The sequence below is a fragment of the Staurois parvus genome, unplaced genomic scaffold (genome assembly GCF_062004578.1).
Source record: "Staurois parvus isolate SC_StPar_1 unplaced genomic scaffold, SC_StPar_1.0 ptg000199l, whole genome shotgun sequence".
NCBI classification, from domain to species: Eukaryota; Metazoa; Chordata; class Amphibia; order Anura; family Ranidae; genus Staurois; species Staurois parvus.
Window position 1 is genome coordinate 939,156 of NW_028317995.1, and position 17,582 is coordinate 956,737.

The window sequence follows — 17,582 nt, forward strand, 5'->3', positions numbered from 1 at the left end:
TGATCTGGAGGGCAAAGTCCATTGTATGATCTCAGAATCACCAAACAGCACTTGACACGCTGTTCGGAAAAACTCTATGACTAAGAGGACCTCCTAAAGCAGGGGTACTGAATTAAAATTCACGGGGGTCCGGTCAGTAAAATTTTCTTCCTCTACCAGAGGTCTGAGTGTCATGTTAGTGCTATGACTCAGATCCTTCACATCACAACTTCCCATGCACATCTCCCTTATTACAGATCCCCCTCATTACAAATCCCTCATCACAGATACCTTCCATCACAGACTCCTCACCACAGATACCCCTCCATCACAGACTCCTCATGACAGATACCCTCCATCACAGATCCCCCTCGTCACACATCCCACCCAATCACAGCCACCCCTCATAAAAGACCCCTCCTCATCACAGATCGCCCCATCACAGTCCTTCCTGTATATTACAGATTCCTGTCCCTTCATAACATCGCAGTACTCCCCCTCCCCACAGTGTCCTACCTTAGTCACACAAGGTGGCAAGCATGCCAGGTCTGGATATAGGGTGGTGCATTTCATGTTAAAGGCGGGTGAATGATTGCTTGGACCACCCCGCTGCCTAGCAATCAATCACCCACAACCAGTCAATCGCTTCCTAACATGAAAATTCCCGCCCTATGTCCAAACCTGCCGTGCTTCCCGTTTTGTGTGAATAAGGTAGGACTGTGTGGGAAGGGGAGGAGCAAGAGGGCAGTGCTGCAATGTTATGAAAGAGACAGACTTGCTGCACCTCAAACATTGTGCCCTTCCTTGAGGACAATAGCGGCAGTGGTGGGCGGGCGAGCCGGTGGCGGGAGGAGGACAGTCAGGCAACTATTTGGAGAGGCTGCAGTCCAGAAAGGAATGTTTCTGGGTCAGGATCCGGACCACGGTCTGCAATTTGGTGATGCCTGTTCTTAAGGCATAGAAGGGAGAAATTCTGAATCCATTATTGGAAATTGATTTATGGAATCTGTGCGTGAGCAATCCTTCTCTAACCTGCTCACAATCGAAAGAGCCCATAGGAGTTCCCCTCCACCTGGAATGACACTTGGAGCCATAATTATATGTACACTGGCTATAGAAAAGAATCACCCCCTTTAAAATAACCACAATTTGTTGCTTTGCAGCCTGAAATGAATAGCCTGCTCTGTGTCCCTTGATGTATGATAAAGAAACAAATTTTTTCCACTCTTCCAGAGACTGATCAGTGCTGGATCTCAGAGGTCATAACTGAGTCACCTAATCACAAGTAATATAACGGCAGTATGTGGCACTTGTATATCAACTGTAACTTCATTTCTAAAGCATAAAATCCTGGACTTTGATGGATATTCTGTGGAATAGTATGGTACTTATAAACTCCAAATTATCTTCCCATCTAATTGATCTTTTTGAACATGTACATAAAATAGGTATCTTCCCACCTTAGCTGTGCAAAGCCCAAATCTTAATAAGCAAATCTAAAAAAGATCCTTTACACTGTGAATCTTATAGGACAGTATTGCATATTAACTCTGAACAAAAATCTTAGAATATTATCACACAGATTAAATGCAGTAAAGCCCAACTCTTATCAACTCAGACCAAACAAAAAGGTTTATACCTGGAAGAGCAACAAATAAATATATCAAAACACTCTTTACCAATGTACAAAGTTCACGACTCTTCTAGACCCAGAGTTGTCCTAACATTGGACAAGCCTAAAGCATTTGACTCTGCTCATGATACAAACCTTGTGTAAATTCAGTTCCAGTCCTATATTTATAAATTCCATATAGATATTATATAATAACCCAACTGCCCACACAATATGGTCACTGATCCATTCTCCAAACAAAAAGGTATGTGACAGGGCTGTCCCTTGTCTCCCTTCCTATTTGCCCTGGCCATTTTGCCGCCTGCAGAGCTGATCAGGAAGACCCTGCTAATCCAGAGACTCGTTATTGGCTCTTCTGAGAAGCCAGTGTCACTCTGTGCTGACAATATGCTAATATATTTGACTAGCCTTATGTGTTCTATAAAAATATGTCAAGATTTATTCAAAGCGTTTGGCACATACTCATTGACTGGTAAATAGGGGAAAATCTATATTTTGCAGTTGATCACAGCACAGAGTTGGGCCTTGACATTGGTTGCACACTTCTGTTCAACCACCATTATTCAAATACATAGAAAATACACTTGAATCCCCTTAAACACACTTAAGAGACAGAAATCCTATATGGAACATGTTGCCTTTTAACCTCCTACATAAAATAAATGTGTTCAAAATGACCTTCCTCCTTAAAGTGGTTGTAAACCTCAGGCATGAAATACAAACAAAGCATATCCCTCTATAGTGTGTACTTGTCTCAATCCAGAGCGCTAAGTGTCATTTCTGTCTGTTGCTCTGTTATCAACATGAATAATTTTTGACAAGTTTTCCTGACACTAAGAGAAAATAGGTGAGGGGGGATCTCTAGCATACAGCCTCTGATTAAACAGTTCTGTTCTTGTGTGCTGTGTGAAGTGGGGTGTGTCTCTTCCCTCTAATCAGCTATCAAAGCTCTCCTCACTGAGCTCTGCAGTGTGTCATTTCTGTTGCCCTCCCCCTGTTTTTTGAAATCTCAGACACTCTTTATAAACTTTGAACTTTGAATGGATGTAGAGAAGAGACTGCAGATAAGCATGTACAACTTATATAGGATGTTTTGTTTCTTCTGTGTATCTCCTGAGGCTATTCACTTCACTAGTTATATTTAAAGGTTCGCAACCCCTTTCAATTCTAAACTATACCTTCCAACTCCCTTGTCTACGTACCTAACAGCAAGTTTCAAGGGATTGGCACTTTAATTACCTCACTGGAGTTTAGCTTCCCCCACCTCTCTGATTCTCGCCGTTTATGTTACAACTGCGAATTTTAAAGGATGGTTTGGCATTACCCAATCTGCATATTTATTACTGTGCCTCTCAACCTGTGTATAAGAATTGGTGGATGTTTCCAGATCTAAACAATGCAACCACCGTCACTGAGGCAGGTTTAGTTACCTTACGTGAGACACGATTTACTCTTAAATACACAAGAATATTCTTTGTTACTGCTTGCTCAGTCTTTCTTGCCCAGAAACTCCCATATGTCAGAACCCCAGCTTGCACGGCAACATGAATATTCATGTATGAGCTGTAGTTGGCCTAAAACATCTACACCAATTGTATGATCAGGGCACTTGTGTACTTAAATTACCCTACCCTTTCTACTTCAAATACCTTCTGTATATGTCAGCCAGTGGACAATATGATTCATTAAATATGACATTACAAACATCTCCTACTGAAAACATGTTACTCCCTCCCAGTCATGCAAAATTGATATCTAGGTATTATTCCACCCTCATGCAATCAAACAACTCTAAAATACGATGTGTTAAGGATCAGTGGTACATAGATATCCCAGATTTTACTGATCATGATTGATAAGAATTTGATTATTCCTGTTACTTCACTGTCATATAAGCCAAAGACTAACTCATACACCCTAGATACTTCCACAGAGTATATTTCACACCAGATAGGCTATTCAGAGTGGGTAAATGGAACCACACAGTTGTGCCATAAATGCCAAAAAGAGGAAGGGGATCTTATACATACCGTATTTGCCGGCGTATAAGACGACTTTTTACCCCTTAAAAATCTTCTCAAAAGTCGGGGGTCGTCTTATACGCCGGTATACGGCATACTGACACTTTTTAGGGGGGCGGCGCGTTGCCGCCGCCGCCCCCCCCCTTCCCCCAATGGAAGGGACACTAAGTACAGGGGTGGGCAGCGGCTGTTTCTTACCTGGTTCCGGTCCCACGACGATCCGGTCCAGGAAGCGCGGCTGCGCCTTCAGTTCAGTCACTGGATGTTCGTGCGGCTGCTCGGCTCCGCCTCCTCACCAGTGATTGGACGCCAGAACTGTAGCTCAGGAAAGGCACACAGGCGGCCAATCACCGGCGAGGGGGTGGAGCCGAGCGGCCCCGCGAAAATCGAGTGCAGGACCAGCAGGTAAGTGGTCAGTGTAGAGGTGCTGCTGCAACCACATATGCTGGCTGCAGCAGCACCATACGAGAACAGGGTCAGCAAGTGTCAGTGGGAGGAATAGTGCCCCATCATTGGTGTCACTGATACCAATGATGGAGCACTATTCCTCCCACTGACACCAACGATGGGGCACTATTCCTCCCACTGACACCAATGATGGGGCACTATTCCTCCCCCCCACTGACACCAATGATGGGGCACTATTCCTCCCCCCCACTGACACCAACGATGGGGCACTATTCCTCCCCCCCACTGACATCAACGATGGGGCACTATTCCCCCCCCCCCCCCCACTGACACCAATGATGGGGCACTATTCCACCCCCCACTGACACCAATGATGGGACACCATTCCTCCCACTGACACCAATGTTGGGACACCATTCCTCCCACTGACACCAATGATGGGGCACTATTCCCCCCACTGATACCAATGATGGGGCACTATTCCTCCCACTGATACTAATGATGGGGCACTATTCCTGCCACTGATACCAATGATGGGGCACTATTCCCCCCACTGATACCAATGATGGGGCACTATTCCTCCCACTGATACTAATGATGGGGCACTATTCCTGCCACTGATACCAATGATGGGGCACTATTCCTCCCACTGATACTAATGATGGGGCACTATTCCCCCCACTGATACTAATGATGGGGCACTATTCCTGCCACTGATACCAATGATGGGGCACTATTCCTGCCACTGATACCAATGATGGGGCACTATTCCTGCCACTGATACCAATGATGGGGCACTATTCCTGCCACTGATACCAATGATGGGGCACTATTCCTGCCACTGATACCAATGATGGGGCACTATTCCTGCCACTGATACCAATGATGGGGCACTATTCCTGCCACTGGTGTGCATTGGAAGAGGGGTAGTCTTATACGGCGAGTATAGCTCAAACACTAAATTTTAGCAGGAAAAGTAGGGGGGTCGTCTTATACGCCCAGTCGTCTTATACGCCGGCAAATACGGTATGTCAAAATTGTGTCAAAATCAGACCCTTATGGTCTAAACTGGCAGAATGCCTGATATATTTTCCATCCTCAATATTTGTAACCCCTCAAGGTGCCTTGTAGGAATGATAAGAGATATGGAATTACGCTCTGCTAAGAATCTAAGTCTGTAAAGTTCAAAATGTGTAAAATGGCAAAACTGGTTTGACCATCTGACATTCACAAAAGGGGAAACCATCCCCATAATTTAAAGAGTAAATAACTGTATGACTAAAGATGCCCATACACACTGTTGGCCAATTACTAAGTGTATGCATCTAAAGTATCGACACCAGTGATCCATATCATTTATAAATAAGAGGCCATGGATCGGAAATCCTGAACATAATTGTTACTTATTATATGACCCCTATGATTTTCCCCTGCTTGAACTAATAGTCCATCTTAGGCACTGTATTTGTAAGCATCATGCAAAATCCAGTTAGTGCCTGATTTTTCTTGTACCGGTAAATTTTGAGATGTGTGCTTTTTTAAAAACCTAAGGTTAGTGCATTGGCCTAATGAATTTACAGTATTTATGTTCGTGAAAAATCTATTCTTGAAAATAAACCTCAAGATATTAGACCAAATGACATGAAGTGCCTCCTCCTCCTCAGGATTGGTTTGGCTATTGCGCAGAAGCTTGCTCAGGATGGAGCACGAGTTTTGATTAGCAGCCGGAAGCAACAAAATGTTGATAAAGCCGTGAGAGAGTTGAAAGAACAAGGACTAGATGTTGAAGGAACAGTCTGTCATGTGGGTCGGAGTGAGGACCGAGAAAGACTAGTGAACACGGTAAGAGCTTTGTATTTTTTTTAACACTCAACAGTTCTTTTGACAAAAGTAGTTAATAAGGATTGTTGTAAGGATAGTTAAAGGTGAGCAGATAATCATGAGGTAATCATATGGTGGTGATAAGTCATTTAAAATAAATCTGATAAAAAAAAGGGAGAATTAGGGCCATTTCACACAGGCGATTTGACCAGGTAGCCTGTCAGTTTTTTAGGTGGACCTGATTGGAAGGTCCAAGCATTCCTATGGACTGGTGGGTTTAAACAAACTTGTGACCATTTACACCTGCCTACCTCCAGGTCCAATCAAACCCACAGAAAAATTGAAGACGACTGTGTCTTCCATTCGGACAGACAGGATTGGAGGCAGGTGGGTATGAACCGACAGCGGAGACTGTTTACTCCCAGCCACCCATACAGCAGAGCAGGTTCTGTCCATGTCTGCTCTGCATAAACTGGACACAGACCTGTCGTCCGCCGCGCTCTGCTCCAATTAGGGGTCAGCTCATAGATCCCCTGCTGATCGGAACGGAAAACGCTCATGTGAAAGGGCCCTTACTCAAAGCAAAGGACAGAATTCCTTTTTTCTTTTATAGCTATAAAATAAACCACAAGCCAAAACAGCATGTACTACATTTTATCCACTTGTCCTCCAGAGGATTTACCCCCCTTCATGACCAGGCCATTTTTTTTGTGTTATGGCGCTGCGTTGTTTTAACTGACAATTGCGCGGTCATGCAACGCTGCACCCAAATTAAATTTACATCCTTTTTTTTCCCCCCACAAATAGAGCTTTCTTTTGGTGATATTTGATTGCCTGTGCGGTTTTATTTTTTGCGCTGTTAAAAAAAAAAAAGACAGACAATTGTGAGTAAAAAAAACGAAATTTTTAACTTTTGCTATTAAACGTGTCCAGAAAATTTTTTTAAAAAATAAAATTTCGTCATAAATTTAGGCCAAAATGTATTCTGTGACATGTCTTTGCTAAAAAAAATCATCCCAATACGTTTAAATTAATTGGTTTATGTGAAAGTTATAGCGTTTACAAATGGCGGTATATATATACTGGCATTTTTATTTTTTTATTTTATGTTTACTAGTAATGGGGGCAATCAGCGACTTATAGTGGGACTGCGGTGGGTATTCTAACACTGGGGGGAACTGACCTGGTGTCACTGACATCCCCAGTGACACCAATACAGTGATCAGTGCTAATAAAAAGCACTGACACTGTATTAATGGCACTGGGCAGGAAGGGGTTAACATGTGGGGCGATCAAAGAGTTAACTATGTGCTGTTTTACTGTGTGCTGTGTTAGCGCTTCACTGTAAGCACACTGCTTTGGATGGCTGTGCTATGCAAAGCCATGCATAGCAGTTTGCAGGAACTGACGGGAGAGAGAACTGTATTGTTTACTTACAGTTCTCTCCCTCCATCGGTAATGCTCCTCGATCACTGGGTGCTGATCACTAATTGGCCGGGGACCCGGTGATTGACAGCTGAAGCTGCGAACAGAGGAGCAGGTAGGTCACGTGCGCGGCTCATGCGCTCCCTACCCGGAAATCCGAAATCACACACAAACATATATATATATGTGTGATTTTGCACACTTGTGCTGCCATGTAGCAGTATTACTGATATAGGATGGACGGGAAGCTGTTAAAGAAAGAATAAAAAACTGCTGAACGTAAATAAGAATGTACAATTATTTTGTACATATTTTCTTTTTTTTTTAATGATCAGGACTAAAAAAAAAACCTTCACTCTACTTTTTTCTTTGCAGTTCTCAATAGCTCATGCTTACAGCACATGTGAACCTTTACCTTGTACCCATTCAGTTTAATATAGAAATGCAAAGCAAGACATTTAAGTATATATTTTTGAAAACATTATAAATACCTTTTTTTTTTAACTTTTTCATACAAGTACATTGTACAAAAGACACATATCAGGATTATGAAATGTTGGGGTAAAATACACTGTAATTGTACAGTCCAAAGTGGATGAGTCATCAGCAGTGATACATCCCTGATTGGAATGATGTTTCAATTAGACAAGCTGAGCCTCCAAGCAGGCAGATAACCCATAGTGCCATGGGAATCCTTTGCTGTTTTATATCTGCTTTACAAATGCACATTTAATACATGACAATTTGAAAACATAATAAAACAGCAAAAAAAAACATTGTTCCATTAGTTATTACAGTTCACAGACTGATTTATGCTTTCACAAGGTGGGAGACCCGGACATCTAACTCAATGATATTATTTTCTAATGGACTTTTTCACATATGTTTCTGGCAGGCTTTCTAAAGGAAACGCTGTGTTGACATAATTTATTTTCTAGGCTGTCCAGAAATTTGGAGGGGTTGATATTCTTGTTTCTAATGCTGCAGTTAACCCTTTTTTTGGAAATATCCTGGACTCTACTGATGAGGTTTGGGATAAGGTAAGTCAATATGTAAACCCACACAGATCTGCATAAAGCACCTTGCATATTCTTACATCTGCAGACCTATTCAATGAACGGTGCAAAAAGAAAAGCTGTAACTGCAAACTGCAAAAAAAAATGCCACACGTCACAATTTACTTTATTCGGGTCAAACTAGTGCAAAATTAACTCTAATGAGCTGCTGTAGGTATCAGACTTTTCAGTGAACTAATGGTTTATTGTTTCCAGAACATCAACTAGATTAACAGTCAGTAGCTGGTTTCAAACTGCATTACACATAAAGGAGAAGTAAATTAACACCCTCAACTGACTCCTCTTTATAAAATTTCAGTTTTTATTCACTGCATCTTAACCAGAGGTTGCTCCTTCTCCTTTCGACACGTGTACCATTATTTCCTGTTGAAAAGATTTCATCTGCCAGAACTGTAATCAAGAGCGGGACAATAGACTGAGAGAGACTGACACTGCACTATGTTAGTAGACAGGGACCTGAATCGTCTACACACTTTTTATGAAAATACTCAGTATCTATAATTGAATTTTATAGGACATTTCTTTATTAGCAGAACTAACAGTCCCAGGTTTGTATGACCACACTCCCTGGGAAGGTTATGGCAGCAAAAATGAGTCTCTGCTGTCCTCTGAACAGTCATTAGATGGCCATTGCCGATCTCTCCATTAGGTACACCGAGCTGACCAGGACCCAAACCATGTCTTGGACTGTGGTTTAATTTTTGCGCCCCCTTCTTTTCACTGAATATATTGAAGCAAGTAAATGTTCAAGTTTTCTTTATGACCTACATTCATGGAAGGAAGAAAGTACATTCAACAGAAATCCACCAACATAAATATAAAACACCTAATTTTCTTTTATTTCAAAATGATTTTTGCTATACTTTTTGCTATACTTGTGATGTTACAAAATTCACACTCGTTTTCTTCTCAGATTTTAGATATAAATGTTAAAGCTGCATTCCTTCTGGTGAAACTTGTGGTGCCCAAAATGCAGGAAAGAGGGTGAGACTTGGGGAAGAGGGTGTTCACTGGGCTATTGACCTCTTAGCAGCAAACACTCATGAGGGACATTACAATATTTTACAAATCTCTTTGACCAAATACCCACTTTGGAAACCTTTTAAAGGGCTACGTTCACTTTTAGAAACATGTTACATTTACACATTTACACTCGTATCCAGAGCTAAAGCAGCAACCCCACACCCCCCTCTGATCCCCTATTGTGACATTGGGGGGGGGGATCCTATCCCCGCACCAGCTGTCACAATTTAAAAACAGTGTGACTGTGCGGGGCTCTGCCCACACAGCAGCATCATTCAATCATTGAGTTCTGTGAATGAATGATCTACAAGTCCTATCCGCCAGCACAGCAAACAGCATGTAGTTCTCAATAAACTGCAAGTCTCGTAGTTCATTGATTCTTCCTGGACAGTAAATGTCTGCCCATATTAGGGGTACAGGTAGACAGCTGTACTGAGTGTTTGCAGGAGCCTGACATTGCACCTGCAATCTGCTGATCATGGGTGCAATGCTCTGCAGGCCCCTAAGAAAAAAAAAATTATAAATCCACTTTTTTTTTAACCTGTAAAAAATATGCCTTTATTATTTTTTTTACAAAAGTGAACTTATCCTTTAAAATTATATGGCTGTGCAAGGCAGTCTGTAACTGTTGTACACGGGTCAAAGTATTTCTACTCTACTGAGTGCCAAGGTGATATTTTATAATGCAATTAAAGAAAATTTATAGTACGTTTTAGTGATAACTGTTTGAGGTACTTTTTTAGGTGAATTTCTCCATTTAAATGCTCGTTCTTTCATATTTTTTGTATTGTATTACATATTTTATGACTCAAACTTGCATTTAGTAGATGGATTAAAACATGACCATTGTGTTAAATGTCAAAGCAGGAAGCAGAGCCTAAATATATAATGGGCAATTATGGCTGCCCCAAGTTAATATATAGTTACAATTCATACATAGAAATTATTTTTTTTTAGTATTAGCACACCGAGCTGATCTCTTTTACACAAAAGTTTAAATCATTGACTGCTGCTGGTATTGCATAGCAGGCAATGGCAGGTGTTTGTGCTTCAAGTTAGTGTTCCTCTTTAGTGTTCTAGATGAATCCCAGACCAATCTGGCACATATTCTGCAATATATGAGCGTGTGTGCTCACAGTTATTTACAGCAGGACTTTAATTCCTCTTTAAAACCTAATTTCACAAAATCTACAACTTTAAAGAAGTCCAAATGAGCTATTTCCTTTACCAATCAATGCAGTGTCTGTCAGCGCTGCATAAATTGCCTGTAGCATCAGCTACGTACAGTATACAGCACTGTGCTTCAGCAACGGTACAGGGACTTCTCATCCTTTTCCCCGAAAAGGACTACTTATCTTCTACTTTTCTACTTGTTATACCAAACATTGTTCACCTAAAGTTACATATCATAATAAACCGAAACTGAAAGATTCTTTGTATCTTTCTGTAGTAACTTTTCTTCCCTTTCCACAGAGGTGGCAGTATTGTGATCGTTTCTTCTGTGGCTGGATTTACACCATTTCCTGTAAGTAAATCATCTTAGCATTCTTTTTTTTGGTCTTTCAGTATTGCTGTCCTACTCTTATGTTTCTGTTAATGTCCTCCTAGGCTCTGGGCCCATACAGCGTCAGTAAGACTGCACTGCTTGGCCTTTCCAAAGCTCTTGCACCGGAGTTGTCACCGCTAAACATCCGAGTGAACTGCCTTGCACCTGGGCTCATTCGCACCAAGTTCAGTTCAGCTGTGAGTCTCCTTATTAAAGTGGTTTGTAGCAATTGTGGGCAACCTGTTTGATTGTACAGGTCTCATATACAGCATGATTATTCTAAAGGGCTCAACCGCATAATATTAATTTTTCTGCCAAAATAACTTTCTGTGATGCTTAGTTATATAATTATGAATGACAGCATCTTGTGGTAAGCATATGAAAGAGAGACAAGATGTATTCCTTTTGAAAAGTATGTTCCTGCACATGGGACCATTAAACAATTTCAATGTCATATTTCTGATCGGTAACGTTTTTCATTTGGTGGAGTCATCTGGAAAGATTTCCAGCTCAGAGTTGAGGTGTAATGTCAGATGTGTGCACCAACACTTTAAACAACTAGTTGCTTTTGTTTAACAGTCTAAAAAAGTACCAAGTCCAGATCGTATGTGATGTACAATCCTCGGAGAGTAAACAAAAAGACTTTATTTTCCTAATCATACAGTACAGGACACAAGCTCTTTTAATCATAAACCTTCAGGTAATTGGACACTGGCAAACAGAATTGCACAACCTCTTAACTGGGTGCAGATTTCTAGCGTATGATCTCTAGATTTATGTTATTGTTGTTTTGTTTCCCACCACTCTGTTATATTGTTTTCTGTCACCCCACATTCCAAGATTAAAGGAGCCTGTGTTCTGTACTATTAAGATATGAAGATTTTTGCCTTACCTGTAAAAATCCTTTTCATGGAGTACATGGGCCACCCCCACCCTCTGTTTTGGAGGTTCATCTTATGGCTTGCTACAAAACGGAGTTATATGAGCTGTCCCAAAAAGTGTCCAATCACCTGAAGGTGGCTGAATAGTAACCCAGGGTCTATGAAAAACGAAGTCTGTGTCTTGTATTGTGCTCCAAGAAATAGATGTTACAGGTAAGTCAAAAATACTTACCTTCTGTGACTGAGCCAAGTCTTTCCTCATTTGTGTCTTACATGCTCCCTTTTCCAGGCACTTTTCCAGGCAATACATCTAATTTATTTTACTGAGAGCATAGTTGATGCTTGAAATAGACTACCAGCAGAGATAGTACAAATAAATTCGTCAAATAAAATTTGTCTTAAATAAATTAAGACAAATAAATTCTTTAAAAATCATACAATGTGATTTCCTGAATTTTTTTTTAAATTCTGTCTCTCAGAGTGGGAATGCACCTACAATGTGAATTTCAGACCCCTCCATGATTTCAAAGTGGGAGAACTTGCAAAATCGCAGGGTGTTCAAATACTTCTGTTCCTCACTGTATATATATATATATATATATATATATATATATATATATATATATATATATATAAAACTGTATATTGTACACTGATCAGGCATAACATTAAGATCACTGACAGGTAAAGTGAATAACTTTTATTATCTCATTACAAAAAGTCAGTGGGATATATTAGGCAGCAAGTAAGCACGTCATCCATGAAGTTGATGTGTTGAAAGCAGAAAAAAAAAATGTGTATGGGTTGCGTAGCCACAAACCGGTCAGGGTGTCACTTTTCTTTTACATCATGTGGATGACTGGGTGTGTGTGTCACTTACCTGCGGAAGAGATGGCACTAGGATGCAGTATAGAAGGAAGGAAAGACAGCGAAGGCAGTGTGATGCTTTGGGTAAGGTTTCCCTGGGAAACGTTAATCCTGCCATTCATGTGGGTGTTATTTTGACACGTACCACATACCTAAACATTGTTGCTGACCAAGTACATCCCATCATAGAATTGGTATTCCTGTTTGAGATATAGACTTGGCCTCCAAATTCTATAAATTTCAATCCACCGAGCATCTGTGGGATGTGCTGGAAAAACAAATCTGATCCATGGAGACCCCGCCTTGCAAGTTAAGATCTGCTACTGGTGGCTTGGTGCCAGATACCAAAGAATACCTTCAGAGGTCTAGAGGAGTCCATGCCATGATGGGTCAGGACTGTTTCGGTGACAGAAAGGGAACCTACTTAATATTAGGTGGGTGGTTATAAAGTTATGGCTGATCGGTGTGCGGTGGACCACTTGGTCTTCTGCCAACACTCTATGATTCTAATCCAGAACACCGTGGACAGGATTAGGTGTGGCCACTTGTGAATAAGCAGTGACAATGCTGTTAGCCAAACCTCCGGCAACATATCATTAGTTGACTTCACTGGAAGGATCAACAGGCATTTATGGGACTTTGTAGTGGGACTAATAAAGGTGCACCTGATCACGTAGTTTTTGCGCATTCCTGCCCAGTGCATTTAGGGCAGTCAGTTAATTTTAGTGGGCTGCCCAATGTGTAGGAATGTACAAAAAGTCCTGCATATTCGATATTTTAAATTGCACTGCATGGTACTGCGTTACCATCCATTTTTTGTGGCCACAAAGGCACGCACGTTTTCCAGACGTTTGGGGGTGTCATTAAGAATTAATCACACCCGCACATCTGCAGAAGGCAGCGTGATTTTGCATGCGTTCCCGCACCACACCTGATGTGAACAAGCCTTTAGAGAAAGCTTTAAATGCAGATGTACTTATATTTAAGTGCTGCAGCACATATTTTTTATTGGGAGACCATAGTTCTACTTTAAAGTGCTTGGGGTAGGTACTGAGAAATGTTTTTCTTTCCACAGCTATGGCAGAACAAATCTAGCTTGGATCAACTAACAACTGCTCTAGGTATTAGCAGGTAAGCATTGCAGCATGTAAATGTACTATGCCATAGCCATATGTGTGTTTCAATCTGAAGGAGAGCACATCACAATAGTTTTCAGCAAAACCTCACTGAAATGTAATTAATATTGTACAAGTCATTTCTTTTTCACCTTATACTGTATCTGCATGACGCTGTCTTTTGTGTGTTATTTGTTGTGATATATGGTATTCTAATCAAATGACTGGACAGTGTGTAGGTGTATTGTGTGAAATTTACTATGCAACGTGTAAACATAAAGCTTCTACAAGTCACTCTGATGGTGATTATAAGTACACTGCAGTGGTACCATTTCTCAGTTTGGGCCTTTTAGAGTCATACTTAGTGGGTAGCTCCACTTTTGTGGGAACAAATTTGAAATAAAAAAAAAATATATATATATAGTGTTATACAATTGTGGCATAAGTCATATTGTAATTGAATGTTTTTAAAATGACCTTAAATTTTCAATCTGCAGCGATTTAATTTTCTGTAAAATGCAATGCAATATTGCAGCCTAGAGGCATTCTGTACACAGATGTGTACACAACACCCCCAGAGATATAATTTCCTGCTTGTGTGATTGGCTCATTAATTTTCCCAAAAGTGTGCACTAAGATAAAAGTCAGATTTTGGGAATCCCCTGCAGCAAAAATGTCATTTTTGGTGAGATTAGATCCCCATGTTCAGAGAGATGCAGACCCTGCAATTTTCCTCATTAGAGCTGTACAGGTGCGGCAGCTGATAGATAATTTTAAAATCAATCCTAAACAGATTCACTTTGCACATGGATATAAACAAACAGCTATCCCACCCTCACTCAGAGGGGAATGTTTTTTTTCTCAACAAAATTGGAGTTACTCTTTGATCAGATGCACAAAAACTTTTTTCCGATCCTTATTGATCTTCAAAACACCTGTGCATATCACTGTACAAGCAAAGTGAGCACAGATGTCATGGACCTCATTTATCAAAGTGTGTTTATTAGGAACTGTCAACTGGGCATTATAGACAGCTGTCAGTAAAGGTGCACTCATGAGCAAGGCCAGTTAATGCATGTGGTCCGTTCTGGATTTCTGATTGAGAAGAGTGGGGATTTCAAGTCTCTGGACCACTGGAGTGGCTGCGGAGTTTCTGACAGCTCGTCAATCCCGGAGGTAAATAAGCAGGGACCAGGGGGGTGGGGGAGGATGTCCAGTGTTAGTATACCTCTACATTTTTTTCTGTACAGGTGAACTAACTCATTAGGTGCCTCCAGTGGAAGGCCTGGATCTAGGGTAGCAAGATTTTAGGGGGAGGGGGTAAACTGCCCCTAAAGTCATTTTTATTAACCCTTACATGACAAAAGGTAAAACAAATCTTAATGCCTGAAGTTAGTTTTGCAACTTTCACGTGTGTTAGTAATACTGTTCATATCATCGCAGCTACTTAGGGTTTCCAAATGAATTATACCTTGTTTTTTCAGGACAAATTGGACTTTAATTTGATGGTAAATGTTAATAGATATACTCTAATTTTTTATTATCAAAGAAAAGCTGGCACAAAATAGTAATTTTCTAAAATGTATAATATACAGTGGGTAAAATAAGTATTAAACACATCACCATTTTTCTCAGTAAATAGGTTTCTAAAGGTGCTATTGACATGAAATGTTCACCACTTGTCAATAACAACCCATGCAATTCATATATACAAAAATACAAAACAAATAAGTTCAGAAATTAAGTTATGTTTAACAAAATGGAATAACACAGGGAACAAGTATTGAACACACTAACTGAAATGTATTTAATACTTGGTACAAAATACTTTGCTGGTAATGACAGCCTCAAGACGCCTCCTGTATGGAGAAACTAGTCCCATGCATTGCTCAGGTGTGATTTTGGCCCATTCTTCCACACAAACAGTCTTCAAATCTTGAAGGTTCCGTGGGCCTCATCTATGAACTCTGATCCTTAGTTCTTTCCATAGATTTTCTGTTGGATTCAAGTCAGGTGATTGGCTGGGCCATTTTAGCAACATTATTTTCTTTCTTTGAAACAATTGAGAGTTTCCTTGACTTTGTGTTTGGGATCATTGTCTTGCTGATATGTCCATCCTTGTTTCATCTTCATCATCCTGGTAGATGGCAGCAGGTTTTTTTTATCAAGAATGCCCTGATACATTTTTCAATTCATCCTTCCTTCAATGATATGAAGTTTGCCAGCACTGTATGCTGAAAAACAGCCCCGCGCCATGATGTTCCCACCTCCAAACTGAAATGTTGGTATGGTGTTTTTGGGGTGATGTGCAGTGCCATTTGACCTCCAAACATGGCGTGTATTATAACATCCAGAGTTCAATTTTGGTCTCATCTGACCAGACTATGTTCTCCCAGTATTTCACAGGCTTGTCTAAATGTTGTGCAGCAAACTTTGAACGAGCTTCAACATGCTTTTTCTCCAGCAATGGAGTCTCGTGTGGTGAGCGTACATACAGGCCATGGCGGTTGAGTGCATTACTTATTGTTTTGAAACAATTGTCTTCAGGTAATTCCAGGTCTTTCTGAAGCTCTCCACAAGTGGTCCTTGGCTCTTGGACAACTCTTCTGATCATTCTTTTTACTCAGAAATCTTGCAAGGAGCACCTGGTCGTGGCCGGTTTATAGAGAAATTATGTTCTTTCCACTTCTGGATTATGGCCCCAGCAGTGCTCACTGGAATATTCAGAAGTTTAGAAATCTTTACCTTCTGTAACCAGTGCCATAAATATATTTTGCAACAATAAGGTTGCAAAAGGTCTTAAGAGAGCTCTTTGTTTTTACCCATCATGAGATGTTTCTGTGTGACACCTTGGTAATGAGGCACCTTTTTTTTATAGGCCATCAGTTTAGGCAGAACCAGCTGATATTAATTTGCACTGACAAGGGGCAGGATTGCTTTCTAATTACTGATAGATTTCAGCAGTTGTCTTGGCTTTCCATGCCTTTTTGCACCTCCCTTTCTTCATGTGTTCAATACTTTTTCCCTTTGTCATTCCATTTTATTACGCATAACTTAATCTCTGAACTTATTTGTTTTGGTTTTTTTGTATGTATGGATTGCATGGGTAGTTACTCCACTTTAAAGACGACTTTATTTCTTCAACTCTATCTCCAACTCTATCTCCACCATTCTGAGAGATAACAAGAGAAAGCCATAGTGCAGTACTCTTTATTAACATATACCGTATTTTTCGCACCATAAGACATACTTTTTTCCCTTCCAGAAATGGGGGGAAATGTCTGTGCGTCTTATGGAGCGAATATGGAGCGGCCAGCCCGGTATTTTCCCCCGTTGCAGCCTCCGTGTTAGAATACAGGGCCGGCCGCTCGGCTCTACTGTGCAGAAGAACCTGCTCCTCGGTCCTACCTGTTCCTCAGTCCAGCGACATCCTGCTTTCAACAGCCGTCTTCTCTCCCTGGCGCCGGCATCTTCAGTGTGGGCATCCGGCTGTGACAGCGTGTGGCTTCACACTGCACATGCACGAGAAGTGATGCACTTTGTGAATGGCCTCGTAGTCTTCTGGGACCTGTCACGTGTCCCACAAGACTACGGGGAGCGAGGGGGGAGGACAACTCTGCGGAAGGTCTTCAGTCTCTGGTCGTCTCCTATAATATGTACGCAGTCTCTTGTCATCTCCTGTACTGTGTCCGCAGTCTCTGGTCATCTCCTGTAGTATGTCCGCAGTCTCTGGTCATCTCTTGTACTGTGTCCACAGTCTCTGGTCATCTCCTGTACTGTGTCCGCA

The 17,582-nt window shown here is 41.1% G+C and overlaps 1 protein-coding gene across 4 annotated transcripts in view; it reads left to right on the forward strand.

The window, feature by feature from the left end:
• The window catches only part of LOC149461496 (dehydrogenase/reductase SDR family member 4-like), a 35,232-nt gene that overhangs the window by 9,523 nt on the left and 8,127 nt on the right, over nucleotides 1–17,582 (forward strand). For all 4 annotated transcript variants that reach the window (XM_089678175.1, XM_089678173.1, XM_089678174.1 and 1 more), the window contains 6 exons: nucleotides 5,706–5,883; nucleotides 8,226–8,327; nucleotides 9,277–9,347; nucleotides 10,860–10,911; nucleotides 10,995–11,129; nucleotides 13,756–13,811. In XM_089678175.1, the coding sequence (XP_089534301.1) occupies nucleotides 5,706–5,883; nucleotides 8,226–8,327; nucleotides 9,277–9,347; nucleotides 10,860–10,911; nucleotides 10,995–11,129; nucleotides 13,756–13,811 (594 nt within the window). The remainder of the gene's footprint in view (nucleotides 1–5,705; nucleotides 5,884–8,225; nucleotides 8,328–9,276; nucleotides 9,348–10,859; nucleotides 10,912–10,994; nucleotides 11,130–13,755; nucleotides 13,812–17,582) is intronic.